Source organism: Mirounga leonina, unplaced genomic scaffold (genome assembly GCF_011800145.1).
Source record: "Mirounga leonina isolate KUSES-001 unplaced genomic scaffold, KU_Mleo_1.0 Mir_53, whole genome shotgun sequence".
Taxonomy (NCBI): domain Eukaryota; kingdom Metazoa; phylum Chordata; class Mammalia; order Carnivora; family Phocidae; genus Mirounga; species Mirounga leonina.
Window position 1 is genome coordinate 93453724 of NW_023270807.1, and position 18222 is coordinate 93471945.

General features: G+C 34.6%; 1 protein-coding gene across 4 annotated transcripts in view; it reads left to right on the forward strand.

Moving 5' to 3' along the window:
* Window positions 1-18222, forward strand: part of ADGRG6 (adhesion G protein-coupled receptor G6) — a 134796-nt gene that overhangs the window by 66875 nt on the left and 49699 nt on the right. For 2 of the 4 annotated variants that reach the window (XM_034990841.1, XM_034990843.1), the window contains exons 5-7: window positions 8102-8170; window positions 10429-10509; window positions 16216-16301. In XM_034990841.1, the coding sequence (XP_034846732.1) occupies window positions 8102-8170; window positions 10429-10509; window positions 16216-16301 (236 nt within the window). The remainder of the gene's footprint in view (window positions 1-8101; window positions 8171-10428; window positions 10510-16215; window positions 16302-18222) is intronic. The other 2 variants (XM_034990842.1, XM_034990844.1) reach the window with 1 other exon arrangement.

Genomic DNA, 18222 nt, shown 5'->3' on the forward strand with positions numbered 1-18222 from the left:
CCAAAGAAATTAGTAAGTTATTATTTTTAATCACAAAGAAGATACAATAAAAAGTTGATTATTATGAAATTTCCATTATGTTATTTAAATAAACAACCACCACTGAAAAAGAATGGTATTTACTGAGCCAGGACAAAATATCAAAGCTGTCCATTTTATGGAAAAATCTTTGTTAATCCGAAATTATCAAATTTTTCTTTGAACTTTTTTCTCTGCCGGAAAATGAGCATTTGTTGTTTGTTTCGATGGTTGCTCTTTGAGAAACATTAAATGTGATATTACCGGAAGTAGCTAAATGCAAAATATTTAGGAAAATAATTCTATATAACAACATTATATAAAAATAGACTTCTATCAGACATTCTCTATGTACATATGGAAGTCCTTATTTTATTATAGGACTGACTGAAATACAAAAAGGAGAAGTTAATTATCACTTTTGAATGTCGTATGACTAAATCTAAAGTGTTGATAACATATACTTTTTAGTCACAGAGATAACTCTCATTAAAAGAGGAAAGGAGGGGTCTGATGTTAAAAAGTAATTCTCATGTGACTTTGGAGTGGATTTTATCAGAACTTCATTTCCAATACTTTGAACAAAGTAGGACCCCTTTGAAGACCTGAGACCACCTCCTCCATTTCCCTGACCTGTGTGTGCCCTTCTGCTCTGGGGAACTTTTGTCACTTACCTCTCAGTGTAAGTCACCCACCCTTCCGTGTGGTCCACGGTGCTCCTGCAAATGGTGGGAGGCTATGAAGTGATGCGGTTTGAGAGGTACTTCCTTGTGGGTTGTTGGACAGAGGGTAAACCACAAGCATGTTCCAGAAGAAGGCTGCAGAACTCTGTAAGAGCTAATGGTGTTCCCCAGCATCCTCTCAGTCTGGCTAGCTGCAGAGGGTGGTTAGGGACCCCTGAGAAGTCTTTCACTCAGTGAGGAAATTGAGAAGATCAAGTGTGTGTGTTTGGTGTGGGATGGTGAGCAGCGAGAGGGCAGTGATATTCTGCCTATGTCCAGGGTGGTTATCTTTACTCCAGTGGCCTGTTTTCACCACATCCTTGGTCATCATTAAAAAGTCATAATATAGACCTTTAATGGTTGCCTTTCTACGGGGCAATATTTGAGGACTATGACAACGAAAAAAGAATTTTGAGTAGGTATATTAATAACTGCTAACACTTAAATTATATACTTAACTTGAATATTCAATACATATTTTCTAGGTACTGTTTTAAGCCCTTTACACATATTCACTCTTTTCTACAACATAGATCCCATGATGTGGGTTTTATTACTAACCCCATTTTGCAGATATGAAATCTAAGGCACAAAGAAATTAAGTAACGTATCCAGTGTCAATCAATAAGTGGCCGAGCCAGGAGGTGAACCCAGGAAATTCAGTTTTAGAGCTGTGTCTCTTACAAGTATAAATTAGACTGTGTTTTGGAATAAGCAGGACTAGAAGAGGAGACATACTAGAGTGGTGAGCTAATTCTTGCCCAGGTGATGAGTATGAAGGCCCAGGAGTGATCTGTGGGAAAACAGTAGCTTTCCAGGGCATAAATATTACATTTGTTTTAAACAAAAGTAATAGGGTTTCTTTCCTGCTTTGCTTCTTGGATACATTAGTATGATAAAATGTGAGGGATATACATGGATTGATTCCTAAACTTCTCTAGGAAATCCTCTAGACCAGGAGTTGGCAAACTAGGAAGGCCTGTGGCATGCTACCTATTTTTGTAAATAAAGTTTTATTGCAACACAGCCGTGTCTAGGAGGCTCTGTATTTCTGTAGCTGCCTCTGTGCTAGAGGGGCAGAGCTGGTGATGGTGGGAGTCTGTAACATGGCCCACCAGCCTAACATTTTTACTGTCGGGCCCTTTCAGAGAGAATTTGTCAATCCCTGAAACTAGTCCAAAAAATCATGAGGCTCCTTTCATCTTTAGATGGCCTTCTGGCTCTAGGAGGCATTTCTGTTTCCCAACCTAGGCCAGTCCCTTCCCTTAATATAAGGGCAGGAAACTGAAAATTAAAAAAATAAAAAAAAAAGTAAGTGGCAAGGCAGTTGGACTAACATGCACATCTCCTGTCCCCCTTCCCCAGGATTTATATCTGGGTGTCCTCACATTTTCTTTAACACTGTCTTAAGACTCCTTTCCCAAGACTTAAGATTACTGGGACGCATTGAACATATGCTTGTGTAATGTGGTCATCTGTACGTTTTCAAAATGATTTCATTGAAAGAGTAGCACAAGTTACAGACTCAGTGTGCTTGAATTCCTTTAATTTTTACAGCAGTCTTCTTGACATTCCACGATGACACCAAACACCGCATTCTGTGGATTCAGATATCCTGGGCTGTGTTTCAGGAGTCATCCCTGGATAGGGAGTTTCCTGCTGCTCAGTCATCAGCCTTGGGAGTTGAAGAACACAAGTCACTTATTAACTGGCAGGAAATACCTGTAAGAGAGATGATATCTAAGCTTATTAGCTAAGCAGAACTTCAACAAATGAAAAATAGTTTGCTCTATTAACATTTTAACCTTCCGTTTTTTTCTGGAACATTTTGGCTTGCTGTTTATGGTAACAGTAATTTCCAAAAACTAATGATCAGTACAGTAACCAATGGGAAAATAGAATTTCATGCCTAACATTCCATTGGACTGACAGTGTCTGGTAAATATGACCTTTAATTCCAGATTCAACTTGTGGTGGAAGAATGAATAGATTTTCCAAAGGTCTTTTGCTGAGTAAATTATAGTATGAAAATAAGATGGTAAAACAGAACTGATTATATCTAACATTAAAACATTCTGTCATTTGTTCCCAATAGTAAATATCCTAGCCTTAATAAAATCAACATATTATTAATTAATGTTTCAACAATTTCAGAGTTAGACTCTTTTGTTTTCCTACACTATTCTAAGCCTAGTTGGGGAAAATACCTTAATTAAAAAATTTTCAGCAGTTTATTTTTTTTAACACAGTTAATCTTGTCCGTCTTTTTCAGAAAGAAATACTTTATTTAGCAGTAATCCTTTTTCATTTTATAACATCATTCTATTTCCTAGAATTTTTATTTTATAATTTTATTTTATTAAACATATTTTATTTACACAATTTTATTAAACATATTCAGTTTTATGACCTCCACGGAGAGACAGTTTTCCTAGTGAGTGGACTCTTTAATTATAACTGCAGTATTAGCCTGTGTTATGATTCAAGTTTAGATACTGGCTAATGTCCACCAATTTACACAAAGAACAAACAGTGCCTTCTATACCAGTTTTATTTATTTTCCTGATAATGCTCTTTCCTGAGGAGTGGTATAGTATAACCCAATGAATGGTCTAAGTTCAAACAAACTACATTTATTTAACAAGCATTTATTAAACACTTCCATTTATTAGCCACTTGTGGATGTAGAGATAAGGTGCAATTCATAAGTACACAACTTTTTGGTTATTCTTTTCTAGAAAGTTTTGGATTCGTACTGACTTTTGTTTTCACTTCCAAATTTTTGTGCTTAATTACCAAGGCTTCATCAACTCTTGGATTCCTTCCCTTTCATTTTCAGTTGTTATAGTTCTGTCCTTCACAGCCATAAAATTGTGACTCACTCTTGGCTCCTTCCTTTCATCCCTAAAAAAATTAGTGAGTGTATCATTTGTAGATAACTGAATTATTTTTTTAAATAATAAAATCAAGATAAAATTACTTTACAAAGGACTTTATTTTTGAAGATGTCCCAAACTCTTTATGAGCATAAATGGCTTCCAGAAATGTTATTTTAAATATATTTATGAAAAATTATAAAATTCAATTTAATAACTACAAAGAGGGAATTGAAAGCAATTATTTTTTTTCTCATTATTGCAACTCGCTGTGAGGATTTAGCTATTACTTGGATTATCATTATGTAGAATGTAAGACAAATTCTTGGCTACACATCAGTCTTTTTTACCACCCTGTGTAAGTAGTGGCTTCTTTCAGTGGCAAGATTTTGGAAGGACAACCGATAGAGAAAAAAGATTAACAGCTTTGCAGCTTTTCATCACCTGTTCATTTTTGGTGATTACATTTTTCAAGGAAATTTGGCTCTAAATTTTGCAGTTAATATTAAGTAAATACCTTTAAAAACCTTTGTTGTATCCACAAACATCAGTGAACACACATAGGTCACATTCTGAATATAATTCCTTGATAATAATTATATCATGATCCAGGAAAGAAAATAGTCTCTTCTTCCTTAAAAATCTGGTTCATAAATATGTCCACATAGGAAAATTGTGAGAATGACTTTTTTTTATGCAGGTATGCTGAAAATGGAACTGGGTGGAAATGAAAAGTTTGTGTACACTCTTTATATTTTATGTATTTGTTTATGTAATTTGGTGTATTTGTAATACAAGCTTTCATTTATCAATATAATTTCCTGCTAATTAAATTTGTCGCTTTTGGGGCACCTGGGTGGCTCTGTCAGTTAACTGTCTGACTCTTGGTTTCAGCTCAGGTCCTGAATTCACGGTCATGGGATCGAGCCCCCGTTTTGGGCTCCACACTCCGTGGAGAGTCTGCTTGTTCCTCTCCCTCTGCTCCTCCCCTGACTCTCTCTCAAAAATAAATAAATGAATAAGTAGGTAAATTAATAAACAAGCAAACAAATACAATCTTAAAAAAATTTTTTAAAAATCATGTGTCACTTATACTTACACCATGTAGTCTTCAGATTTAATTTCTATTGCTATATTAAATCATCATAAAACAGTGTTTATTGAGTATTTATAAAGCAGCATCAATTTGCTAAACTGTAAGTACCCAAAAAAGGAGCAACTTATACTTTAAATATTGAGAAGTGTTACAATTTCCTGTGACAAGGATGTCACATATTGGATTTATACTTGTTACCATACAATGAAACTGAGGGAATGTTAAAAAAAAATTGTTAAATATCTTGCTCTAAATCATAACTCTTCTGATTCTTTCCTCATTTCCACCTCTAAGCCCCTTAATATACTGCACTGGAAGTGTAGTGAGTCTAGAAACTTCTTTCCCACAGCATCTCCTTATCTCTCTTTGTCTAACAGAGATATTCTATCAGTGGCAGAAGAGGTCTGAGGAACCGTTGACAGCAAACATTGTGTGTGATTTGAGAAGCACAGGAACTCCATCCAAGGGTCTCTCACCCTCTCATGTTGCAGTGGCTGATGTTTCCTCATTTTGAGTTTTGAAGCCTTTTTAGTTTTCAGAAGTTCCTCACTAAAATATAGGTACCTTACAGAGAAGTAAGGTTCTGCAAAAAAAAAAAAAAAAAAAATGGGGCTTAAATTTAGTGTTATGAGAAAGAATAGTGGACAGAAAACATTGACAGTAAAATTCTACCTCGGTCCTGACAAGGCAAGGCTCAACTTCTGCCTACTCAGATGCCCTTTTTCCATAGTGCACTTGTCTAAGTTTTCAGTCTTTCAAACTCACCCTCCCTATCTCTGCTTTCTTTCATAGCCAGGCTTCCTCTTTTTGCATTCATTTCTCAAATGGTGGTCATGAATTCATCATTCTCACGCTACTGAAACTAATTCCTGTACAGTTACCACCAAAATTCCAATGCAAAGTTAACGGTCTTCTTGGTTTTGACCATTCTTGACCTTTCTAGTATACTTGACATGGCCACGCCTTCTGTGAAACTTTCTTCACTTGAATTCTATAAAACCACCTTCTATAAGAACTATTTTTACTTCTCAGATTTAGAGCTCTTTAAAAAAAATAGTATGATACTTAAATATAGGAATATCTCTGGTTCCATCAAATCTCCATTCTAGCTTGAGTGATCCCAGACACATCTACAGATTCTGTGGCGTTGTTTCTTGGCTAGACCTCTTACAAAACCCTGTATACCTGCCCATGTATCCAGATGTCACACAGGCCCCTCAGTTCCCATTACTGGACTCATTCAACCCACCCCATCTAAGTTTGCTGTTCTTTTAGTATTTCCTCTTTCCTGTTACGACATCATTATGTACCAGTTTCTCAAGCTGGAAACCAGAAAAATATCCCCTAGTCTTCCCTTTCTTTCTTTCTTTCTTTCTTCCTTCTCCAATTAGTTACTAAATATTATATATCCTATCTTTGGACATCTTGTATCCATCTCTCTCTTGCCCTCCTCATTGTACTCATGATATCAAGCCTGAATTAATACTATTACATATTCTTATCGTATATTCCCTTTCAGTTGGCCATGGAGCCTCAAAAATGGTTTCAAATTTAAATCTTAATTTTCTCACTAAACCTTTCTTATTTTCCGTTTCCTTTAAGAAAGATTTCAAAATGTTATCAGTCTTCATGATGCATCAAGAAATTTATTCGGTAAAGATTGAGTACCCACCTACTATGCGTGTGGGATATGGCACTGGAAGACAGAGTCCCACCATTCATGGTGCCAACATTCTATAAGGCCTTCCACTAGTATCCATTACCTACATATCTGATCATTCCTGTACTCTACCCCAGTAATGCCAGGTCACCCAGGTCACAATGCACTGTCATCTTGGTATGTATTTCAGTAATTCTGTTTGCTAGGAGTATCCATCTCTAGTCTCTTGTCTTGATATTACTCACAGATATCCTTCTTTGTAATGGATTCCCTGTGCCCCATTCTCACTAAGCTGCTAGTTATGCCCTCCTTTGAGCCAGTGAGTACTTACAGCATTCAGAGAACTGTGACTCTATCTCCCATTCATGCCTCTCTGAGAGCAGTGACATTATCTTAGAGCATTATTCTAGCCTGTGTGCCTCACACACTAAACAGTGATTACATCTTATTGACTGAACATGTAAATGTCTATGATGAGGGCTTCTTGCCAGTTAACTTCACAGACCTGCCTGTAGAGTTGGGTTTTTCTGAAGTAACATTCCTTCCTTGGGCTAGGTGCCTGGGGCAGTTGAGAATGAAGAAATCATGATTCATGAGGTGCTGTTAAACTGTTGGGAGGCTTTCTGCTTATGCACGTCAATTACCTAGTTAGACATCTTTTGTTAGATCACATACCTGCTCTGCCTTCATGCACTATTCCCACAGGACAGTTTGGAAAATGTTTAAATATTAGAAAGGAATCACTGGGGCGCCTGGGTGGCTCAGTTGGTTAAGCGACTGCCTTCGGCTCAGGTCATGATCCTGGAGTCCCAGGATCGAGTCCCACGTCGGGCTCCCTGCTCAGCGGGGAGTCTGCCTCTCTCTCTGACCCTCCCCCCTCTCATGCTCTCTATGTCATTCTCTCTCTCATATAAATAAATAAAATCTTTAAAAAAAAAAAGAGAGAAAGGAATCACTGTCATAGAAATGTCCTTTTAAAATTGAATATATGTGTTCGTGTACGTGTATTCATATATAAATATTTGAATGTATTCTGTCTTTATGCATAGTGCAGGTGCTTTGTGATAAGGTTAGCCCATCATCCCCAGTCTCAACCTGTTGGTAAAAGTCTGTTAACTGTCAGGGAGATTTAGTGTAACAGAGAAAATCCATTACTCCTACTAGAAAGCCAGCTCTAATCTTGTTTCTTGCTGAGGATGAGTCAGTAAAAAAAAAAAAGCTTGAAGTAAAAAGACACAGAGACCAACTTGAAGTCACAGAAACATATTTCTGGAATTGCAAATCACATAGGCTGGTGCCCGTGAACCCCAAATATGCATTTTATGAATACTAATAATATCTAAGTTCACTTTTGAAACTTACCTTTGATGTTTTTATTACTTTATTTATATGAATTTCTACCAGAGCTTTATAATTTATTCTGTGAAAAGGCCCTGGACTTTTTACACAAACTCTACTGGGCAGTAGCACCTCTTTTCCTTCCATGTGTGGATAGCCAATAAATTGAGTTAAAGATTCTGAGGGAAATTTCAATAATTTGATTTTACACTTGTGGAAATGAAGACACAAAGACCTTAAGAGACTTTCTTGATGTTGGAGTATTATCGATGGACTCTTCTAGGGCAGCTCCCAATATACCAACCATAAGATTCATGTTTTTTGGGGGTTTTTTGGGATAATGTCATTAAATCATCAATCAAACTTGTATAATCCCTCTGTGTTGATCAAGGTTCCTACCTGATCCCACTCCCAGCAGCAGAACTAGCCAACTGTGCCGATCTGGGGACCCTCTGCCAAGGTAGGGAGCCAACATCGTCCTCTTGGAGTCTGTTTCCTACTTGCTATTTTGGATATTGTGGTTGTAATTATTTTGATTATTATCTTAATTTTCACTTGAGAAGCCAGAAACCAGCAAAACAGAAGAATTTCTGGATGTGTTTTAGTTGTGTGGGTGCACAGTACATACACTGTGGAGAAAGAATGCATTCACACACTGGATGACCATATTTCCATAAAGCACTGGGTTTTTAAATGTGAATGATTATATGCTATTAAACAAGGATTTATTTCATGTTTTCCCTCTTTTTATTCTCAAGAGTATTATAAAGTTCCCATATAAATATAGTCATGCAATATTTTGAAAAAGTATTCATGTGTAAAAAAACAAGGGGGAAATTAAGTTAAATATTCGGTTAAGCTTGAGACAAGACCATAAGGCAATTCATGGTGTATAATATAACTTAAATATTAAGATAAAATTAGTTATATTAAACTAATCTTAATGTAATTGTATTGTTATAATGCACAATGATTATACTATGGCAAGTATTCCAATTTTATATTATGTACTAAATAGCTGCATACTAATAATACATAATTAAAGTTTTAAAATAATAAGTATTTTGCTTTAATTTTATCATTGCTCCTCCTAATTACTTATGACCCATTTTCATCCATTTATTCTATTAAATATTTCTTTATGAAGTAATGTGTTCTATGTACCACATTAAGAATCATGACAATGCCTTTTGAAAAAGCTGGATCTCTTATTAAGAGGATCATATCCTGAAAGTGACAGGGTTAGAAGTGCTTCTAAGTAGATGGAAACCTAAGCTCTCTTCTCTGGTTCCAGTGGGGGAGTAGTTAGGGAGAAGGGATGTAATACAGTATTATGTTTGCTTCTTTTCTGAGACAGTATTTCTTGTTGTTATTACTGATGAATGATCTATGAAAATAAAGTCATTACATAATTTCCACAAACTCACTGTAGTCTTAAAACAGTTAAATGAAATAGAAAGAAACTTTAATTTTGCTTAGTTCAAGATCTGAAGGGTTTTTTAAATTGTTTTTTTCTTTTAATCTGAGATACCTATAGTATTCATTCCTTGGGTCAAAGACCAGATGCCCAGCATCCCACTCCCCACCCATGTCCTAAATGGCCAAAAAGCATTTTTAAATTCATTGATGTATTTTGCACTAAGAAAAATGTAATTGATTGTTCATAATTTTAAAAAATAAAAACTTCAAAAAGAATCCCCATTTTTAAGAATTATATATTACTTTGGAATGGAAAATTATTTTAGTTAAGGATGCATATTTTGAATCAAAGAATTTCACTTTCAGAAGGTAATCATAATCATAATTACTTAATCACTTAATGCACAATCACACACATGTTTTAAATTTAGGTAATATTTTTAAAATTGAGATATATAACAAATGGTCATTGTACACATGAATGTCCATCTAATACAAACATACTCCTAAGATAAGCTAAAGGGAAATAGTATGTATAATTATTTTACTACCTATACAGCTCTTCTAGAATCCCTTAAAAAGATATTAAAGCATTACATAGGGTTTAATCTTTGAAAGTTTTAATAGTATAAGAAGCATAGCTATAACATAATGTCTTGAAAATGTCTCCCCTGTAAGGCTTGTCTTTACGAAATCCATTTTATCCATCAACATTCAGTAGAGTTACTGGGATCTGTAAATGATTCTACACATTTATATTCTATATAGTCTATACATTTCATTCTCTCTTGTTTTTCTTTACATTTATCTTCTCAAGGAGAAATACATTTTCCTCTGAGACTTTACTTCTCCAGCCTCAGCGGAAGACTAATTAGTTGAGATAATTTTTCTAATGGATAGATGCAATACAGACTGCCTTCTCTAGCCGTTTCTTTTTACCAACTTAGGAAATTGAATTTTAGAAAGATTTAGTAATTCACTCTGTGGTCATCAGCCTGTTACGGGCAGACAGGCAGACCTGGGTCTAGAATCTAAATGTTTCTCCTCTTGTTCCTCAGTGCCGGTTCCAAACTCTTGGACAATGTGACAGCAAAGGCCATAGGAAGTGATTCTTAATGTGCCATAGGGAAGCACTGCTTCATTTTATGCATTGTAACCCTAGAGTCTGTTGTAATTAGTAGCAAGAAATGGTTTCTGTTCCTCTTCTGTATATTTTCATGCATTAATTGTAGATTGCTCATCCATATTAACTGCCATGGGCTCCTTGCAAAATTACATCTTTCTCATCTTTATTACCAGCTACTGTAGACTCTCCTAGTACACCACCCACTGTCACCACTAACATGCCTGTTACTAATAGAATCGATAAACAATGGAATGGTAAGAAATCATTACCTTTTATATTCATAGTATGTCTGATGTGATAAAAAATTGTATTCTAAGAGTGGGACTATCTAATGTTCAAACAAAATTTCTGTTATTGGACTCAATCGGTACCTCTGGACATTTGCAAAGATTAGTAAGATAAATAAATATCACTTGACTCCCTTGAGTTCCTTATTCTAATGACTGGCGGTATGAGTACATTTCCAGTACGACTCTGGTACACTTTTAGCAAAAGCTGCTTTCAAAGGAAGCTTTAAGAGAAAAGCATTTAATTAAAGGGATTAATTTGCTTTATACTAGATATCTGAAAAAATATTCATGATATTTTGTCAGATTATTCTCTTCAGGAAACTAGTTTCTTAAAGAATTTTATAATTTCAAAAAAACTAAATTATGCTACTAATGTAATTTTTCACTGAAGCCAACTTTATTTATGTTTAAGTGTTCATGACATTTGCATCAATTTATATGGTAATACTTTGCTTTCTGTTTTTATTTGTTGAAGAATAATGGTTAGAATGTGATTACATATCAACTAAGTCAATTTTCAGCTGACAGAATTTCAATTTAAGTGCCAATACTCCTTGCCTCTTTTTCCATATATACTTCTCTATTTATATTATTTGTAATTTGTAACTAGGGCAGTTATATGAGATACAGAGATGAGCAGGGAAAATGCCAGGTAACATGAATTATTATTTAGTCTGCCACCTATATGGACTACATAGCCTTTTGGTAATTCAGAGTAAATGATTTAAGTCTCTTCTAGAAAAGAGAAATTCCAATCAGGTGACCACACCATTGCCTCGCATACAGTAATATTCTCAAATATGACCTATTAGAAACAAAGGAATTTTCTCAACCCCAGTCATTTAACTTGTGAGGCCAAAACATCTGTAACATATCACCAGGGACCAAAACCCAGAGAAAAGAAACCCACAGAGTTCATTTTTTCTTTGGCTTCGGGGGTTACACCAACTTCCTCTGTGAGGACATTTAAATTGGAAGTATGGAATATTTTACATGAAACATAGATATAAATTTCACTAGGGTTATAAAGACATCGATTCAGGGAAGTGTTTATGGTTATTCTGGTAGTTACACCAAGGAGATTTATGTTGGGGCAAACATTCCAGCAACCCCCAGAAAAGCAGCCGCGGTTGATGTTCCCAGTGCATATTTCACATGGACTCCAGCCAGGAGATGGGAATATTATAATTCTGACTAAGTATTTCGCTTTGTATGAGCATACAAAGAGCCTCTGTGGCATTCTCCCTCCAGGACTGGCACATCCTCTACTGCCCAAGAACGTTTATATGATGCTTCAGAGTCCTTGACTTGGTGGAGTGGAGCTGGATTCACTCAATCATGTCATTTCTGACATTCTTGAAGAGAGCCTTGTTCAGCCATCTCTCTCTGCGTCATAACCTTCATTGGAGTTTCAACAAAGCAAGCAAATGTTAGAATCAGTTAAAATGGTTTGACTTGACTACATTAAAGGAAAAAATGCAATTTAGATGATTCTTGATAAAAATGTAATGCTAGCGTTTAAGAATATTCAAACATCATCCCTGTGGTAGAAATATTCTCAAAATTGTGTATTCAAATCCATGTACCATCAGAACAATTTTTACCACATCCTTGAACCACCTACACTATTGATTTGATGGGTTTTTTCCCTAAACTGACTCACATTTTTACTTAAACATTTGCATTTATATGGGAAAATTGATATCACTATTATAAAATCAGTACTGTTTGTTGTAAAATAGAAATGAAAAGCGAGAATAAATGTAATGAAAACAATGTTATTGAATTCTCCCTATATGCTATTGCTTTCTCATATCCCTATGCCTGAAGCCTTCATTATCTTTTTAAAAAGGGAGAGTAACAAAGTGTTAGAGACAGACTATAATCTAATTAATATTTTTTTTGATGTAGTCAAATTAGAAATAATTGGAAAGAGAATTACTTATTCACCTTGTGAATAAATGGGATTTAATGTCATGTCGTAGACTACATCATTTGCATAGTGTCAGCAATTCTAGATACACTTTTCGTGTTCCTTGGGAAACTGACACAGTAAACGTTTTCAGGCTTATGATCTGATATATTAGAGAATCCTATTTTATTCACTGTAAGAAAGATAGGCACAACTATCACATTTGTCATCTAACTTATCCAGTCCTTTAAATTCTGGCTTATCAAAGAGTTTTGCTGGATCTATCAGTGGTAATTGGCTGGTGTGGGGAGGGGTGGGGGTTGAGACTGTTTGATGGTCAGACACATTTCTTCAGTGTATCAATGAAATTTGTTTTCCTAGACTTTATGAAGTGTTTCTGTTTCTCTGTGTAAAGTTCTTTTTTGTTATCTTCAATAGGACTTTTATCTGATACCTCAGAATGTATCCTAGGAAAATAGTATCTTTAAGTTACTTTTCATAAACAGATATTTCTGTATGTAATGGATAATCTAGGTATTCCCACAAATAACTTTTTGCCTTTTACATTACATTCTTAAGGAGAGCTCTTGGGCCAATTATTATTCACATATCAAATCATCTCTTCTGTGCCCGAAGCATCACTCTGTTGCTACTGAATATTAAATCTTGTGGGGTCAACCCAAGTAACCCAAGTAAGGAACTAACTCTGTTAGTCCTTATTATTGTTCTAAAAACCTAGCTTACAGGTATTAACTGTGTCACTGCTTCTAGATTCTTAATGTACATTTAATTACTCAAATAAAAAAAAATATTCTCTGGATATGTGTATAGATTGGACAATCAATCTAGCTATATATGCCAGGCATCTAAAATCATGTGTGTAGTATGAGCAGAACTCCAGTCATATTATAAATGTGACTGTCAGGTTATAATTGCCTCATCACCAGTTCAAAGAAATGATTTTGACTCTAAAATAACACTGGGTTTATATTTTCACATCTCTCTTTTCAAAAAAATATTTTAAAATCTACCTTTTCAAACCTGTATTTCACACCCTTAAATATAGAATAAATACGTAGTGTCATTTCTATGTCTCCCAAGAAACCCTAAAAAGAGTGTTAAGAAGGACCAAAAAAATGATTAATTGGAGAAAGACCTATTGACGGGAATATACCCTTTTGATACCATATCTGTAACAGCAAGCAATGATTTCTACTTTGAGGTTCTGCTCGACTGAAAGAGTCCTCTATTGAAAAATGGGTATACCCATAAATGCTTCTCCCCACCCCACTCCCACTCCCCTCGCCCCACCCCACCTCAAGAAAGATCTGTCATGAATTCTGGCTTGGATGTCATTATTAGGAATGGAATATATGAAAATGTGTGATTAGCTTTTCTATTGAGACACTGTGGGAGTTGTTACATCCATAGAAGACCCCTTGACTGCTAGGATGACGTGGGAAAGCCTGAATCAGGATGTCTTAATTGTGCATTTCCTGCAACAACAATGCTTAAGCCAATTATTTTGCTGCAATCCAAAACCCCTCCTACCAATTCTTTGGAGGACATTTTATCTTGCTTTGACAGTTCACTCCTGGACATATCTCATGTTTACTTGTTGGCTACATTATTCAGAAATTTTTAAAATAATATAACAAGTAGACTCCACTGAGTGTATAAATACCTCATTCTAAGGCTTCTGCAGGGAGACTGCTTGAAAATGATCTATAGCACAAGAGAATCTAACATGAGATGTTATGTTGTTCTCTGTGTTCACATATTTTATTTGCTATAAGCAATATAACTCTAGGGAGAGTGCTGTATTTATAGATTGAATTAGGCTGTCTCTGATATTGGATGTCTTTCTCATGTATAAATAACAGCAGATTGAAAAAAAATGAGGCGGGAAATATTTAAAATTTAAAGAAGACTATCTTAAATGTTTCTAAAACATTTCAGAAATGTCAGTGATAAAAAATAATGAATTTTAGTATTTTGCATTATTTTCCTGAGAGTGAAAGAACACTACTCTTAAACATATGCTTTAGGTCTCCATCTAGTGGTAGCTTTTCAGCTACTCTGCTGACACTAGGGAGCATACGCAGGATAGCCTTAGGATCCTGGAATGACTCTTGGACCTCTGCAATTTGAATTTCTCCTCAGTCATTCAGAATGTCCATGATTTGATATGATGATATAATACAATGTGAAAGCGTTTTTAAAAATCTGAATTAATAGCATTTGTTTTGAATATATTCCTCTAAATATCTTAAATTCAGAATATCTTTAGAGGAACATAAAATCAATATCATTAAAATACCTGAAAAGCTTTAGACGCTAAATAACCTAGTCTGCATAAGTTAAACCACTTGTCCTCAGACTTGTACCAATTTCATATATTTATATTGTTACACCTGGGGGTGGCAAAATTTTTAGCATGAGATTCTGATCCCATACTGGAAAAGCATTCCTTTAGTAGTGGGACTGGAATTTGCATTTTGGTAGATATGGGGGTTTCCAGAGGCAGAGTTTTATATTTTTTCTACTGACTTCCAACTTTTTTTTTTATTAAATCTATTCCCCAACATTGTTTTAATTGTATATTTCTACGTTTTCTGTGCATACTTAACTTAAGATATACCAAAATATAAGCATGAAGAAAGATGACTGACTATAATGGAGATTCAATTGTTTTTCTCTGTATAGCCTATGATATTTTTAAATGATATTTTTTTATTAGCTGCTTATAGTAAGGTACCCTATAACACACATCTAGAAAGATTTAGCAAACCCTGGCTGGTGACTTCAATTTGCATTTACTATATATATATATATATCAGGCTACTTTAAAGATTGTCCCAAAAAGAAAAAAGCAAAACCTTCTTTTCTCATAAGATTTTCTTTTTAAAGCAACTTAGTCCAGTTAAAATTCTGTCTGCAAATATTCTTTCTTTTCCCCCTTTACTTTGATACAAGTGACTGTATTTATGGAATAAATGAATTTATGAAAAATCTGGTAAATGACTCAGTAGAAGTAAATGCTATATTGGGGAAGGGAAAGAGAAAAGGAAGAATAAGGGGCTGAGGGCACCAAGTATGTGTATGCCTATTCTTTTTCAGGTTAACTTCTGTCCATCATCCCACTCAAGTTTGCATACCTTATACTCTGTCATTCTTTCTAACATACAAAAAAAATGATAGTTTCTTGTTATAAGAGATCAAACTGTACATGAAGAAGTCATGAAAAAATTTTGGAATTCCGTATCTAAAATCTATAGAATTAAGGAAATACGTAGGTGATAATTGAGAACCAGTGAATTATTTATAAGAATAAACTGAGACCTCTTTCTAAGAAGTTACAAAGGTCAATGAACATAAAGTCAAGATATCTCAAATTTTCTGTACCTGTATAGAAGGTGTTTTATTTTTTTAGGTGTTTTTTTTTTTAATTGAAGTCTAGCTGACACACGATATTATGGTGTACAACATAGTGATTCAACAAGTCTGTATGTTCTGCTGTGGTCAGCATGAGTATGGCTACTGTCTGTCATACAAATGTTATTACAATGCCATTGACTATATTCTCTGTACTGTATCTTTTATTATTGTGACTTATTAATTCCGTAACTAGAAACCTGTATCTCCCAAAAAAGGCATTTCTTTTAAATTGTGTGAAATTGTGTGATTGTAAATTTAAATTGAGAATTATATGACTGTAAAATATAATTAACGGACTAAATCCTATTTCCAATGGACAGATGGAATTGTCTATAGAATTTCCATAGTGATTCAAAATATCCTTCGTCACCCTGAGGTTAAAGTACAGAGCAAGGTAGCAGAATGGGTAAGTGAACTTGTACAATTTCTTCTTTGTTTTGAATCCTTTAATCTCTGGAAATCTGGAGAGGACTCTACTGTCTGGTTAACTGAATCCACAGATCACATGGAAACATAGACACTGTTCCTTATATATATAATATACTCTGAATAGACATAGAAGTGAGGTGTATGCTGATGCCTAGAAAGGGAGGTGCATTTGAATCAGGGACAAGCCTAATAGATTATTATTGTCTAAAGAAGAAAAGTACCGGGGCGCCTGGGTGGCTCAGTTGGTTAAGCGACTGCCTTCGGCTCAGGTCATGATCCTGGAGTCCTGGGATCGAGTCCCATGTCGGGCTCCCTGCTCAGCGGGGAGTCTGCTTCTCCCTCTGATCCTCCCCCTCTCATGGTCTCTGTCTCCCATTCTCTCTCTCAGATAAATAAATAAAATCTTAAAAAAAAAAAAAAGAAGAAAAGTACCACACAAATAGAAATATATTTTCATAGGTATCTTTATTTACTATTATATCCCTACAATTTCAGCAGAACTTTAAAAATAGATTATATATTTTTATTTAATTGTTTGAATGTTTGATTCATACAACAAAAAGCATAACAAAATATGCCATGAAAATATTCTACCCATCTCTGTAGCTCATCTCCCTGGAGACCAACCCATCTGCTTAGAAATCATTGTTAATTTTTCTTGTTTGTTTTTTTGCCCCTGAATTTCTTTGTGTATATAAAAGAAAATAAAACTATAGATACTTCTTTTTCCTCCTTTTTACACTAAAAACATATTTTGCATACCATTCTACATTGTGTTTATTTTTGTTATTGCCAGATTTACATCAAAAGTGTGCACAGACCTTCCTTTTCTTTTTTTTTCAAAACAGTGCATAGTATTCCATTATGTGGCTGGCTGGTCATTAATTTAGCAAGTCTTCTGTTGATAGAGATTTAGGGTATACTAATTTATTTAATCAGTATTCTATTAATGAAAAGTTTTGTAATTTCCAGTAAAAAGAAACTTTAGCATTTTATTTTCTTGTCCTTAAAGATATCACCTATGTTTATTTTTTGTCTCCATAACAAAAATTTCATCTTCCATAGGTTTCTTTTTTTTTTTCTATTTTATTTTCTGTCTGCTGCATACTGTGGGACTTTGTACTGCTTTTTGTATATAATACTATTACAGTTCAAACACTGAATAAAGTCACTCTAGTATACATTTTGAGAAAGGTGGGTTTTCTTATGCAGAAGATATCTAGTAAACATGCCCTTGGTAGCAAAACAAAGTTAAAGCATACATTGAGAGGTAATGGTGACTGACTCTATCTTTGAAGAATAAGTTAATATGACAATACAATCTTGTTTTGAAGGGTCTATATTAAGAAAAGTCCTATTTTCAATACACTTTAAAACAAGCTGACCACAGGAAACAATAGGATGTATATAACAATTCTATTATAAAATTGAGGGGAGGAGCGACATTCTCTAATAGAAGTCAACAAAAAATACTGCTGCTGACTTTTTGGACTTATACATTAAAGTCAGTAATTAATTCAAACACTGGGAGATATGTTTCATTTCCAAATGGAGAGCAGCTTTAAAGAAATAGCCTATTCTTTTTTTAATTTAATTTAACTTTATTTTTATTAACATATAATGCATTATTTGTTTCAGGGGTACAGGTTTGTGATTCATCAGTCATAACAATTCACAGCGCTCACCATAGCACATACCCTCCCCAATGTCTTGCAACCCATTTACTTTCAAGAATTCTTCTTTTTGTTTTAAGTCAGAATGATTTCAAAAGATAAAATTATTTTCATTCTCAAATAAGCCACTACTAATATTATTAATCTGGGAAATAAACATTCACTAGAGAATCTGTGCCTTAGGCAGCCTATAATTTTACATTTATATTTATTACATGCGTAGTT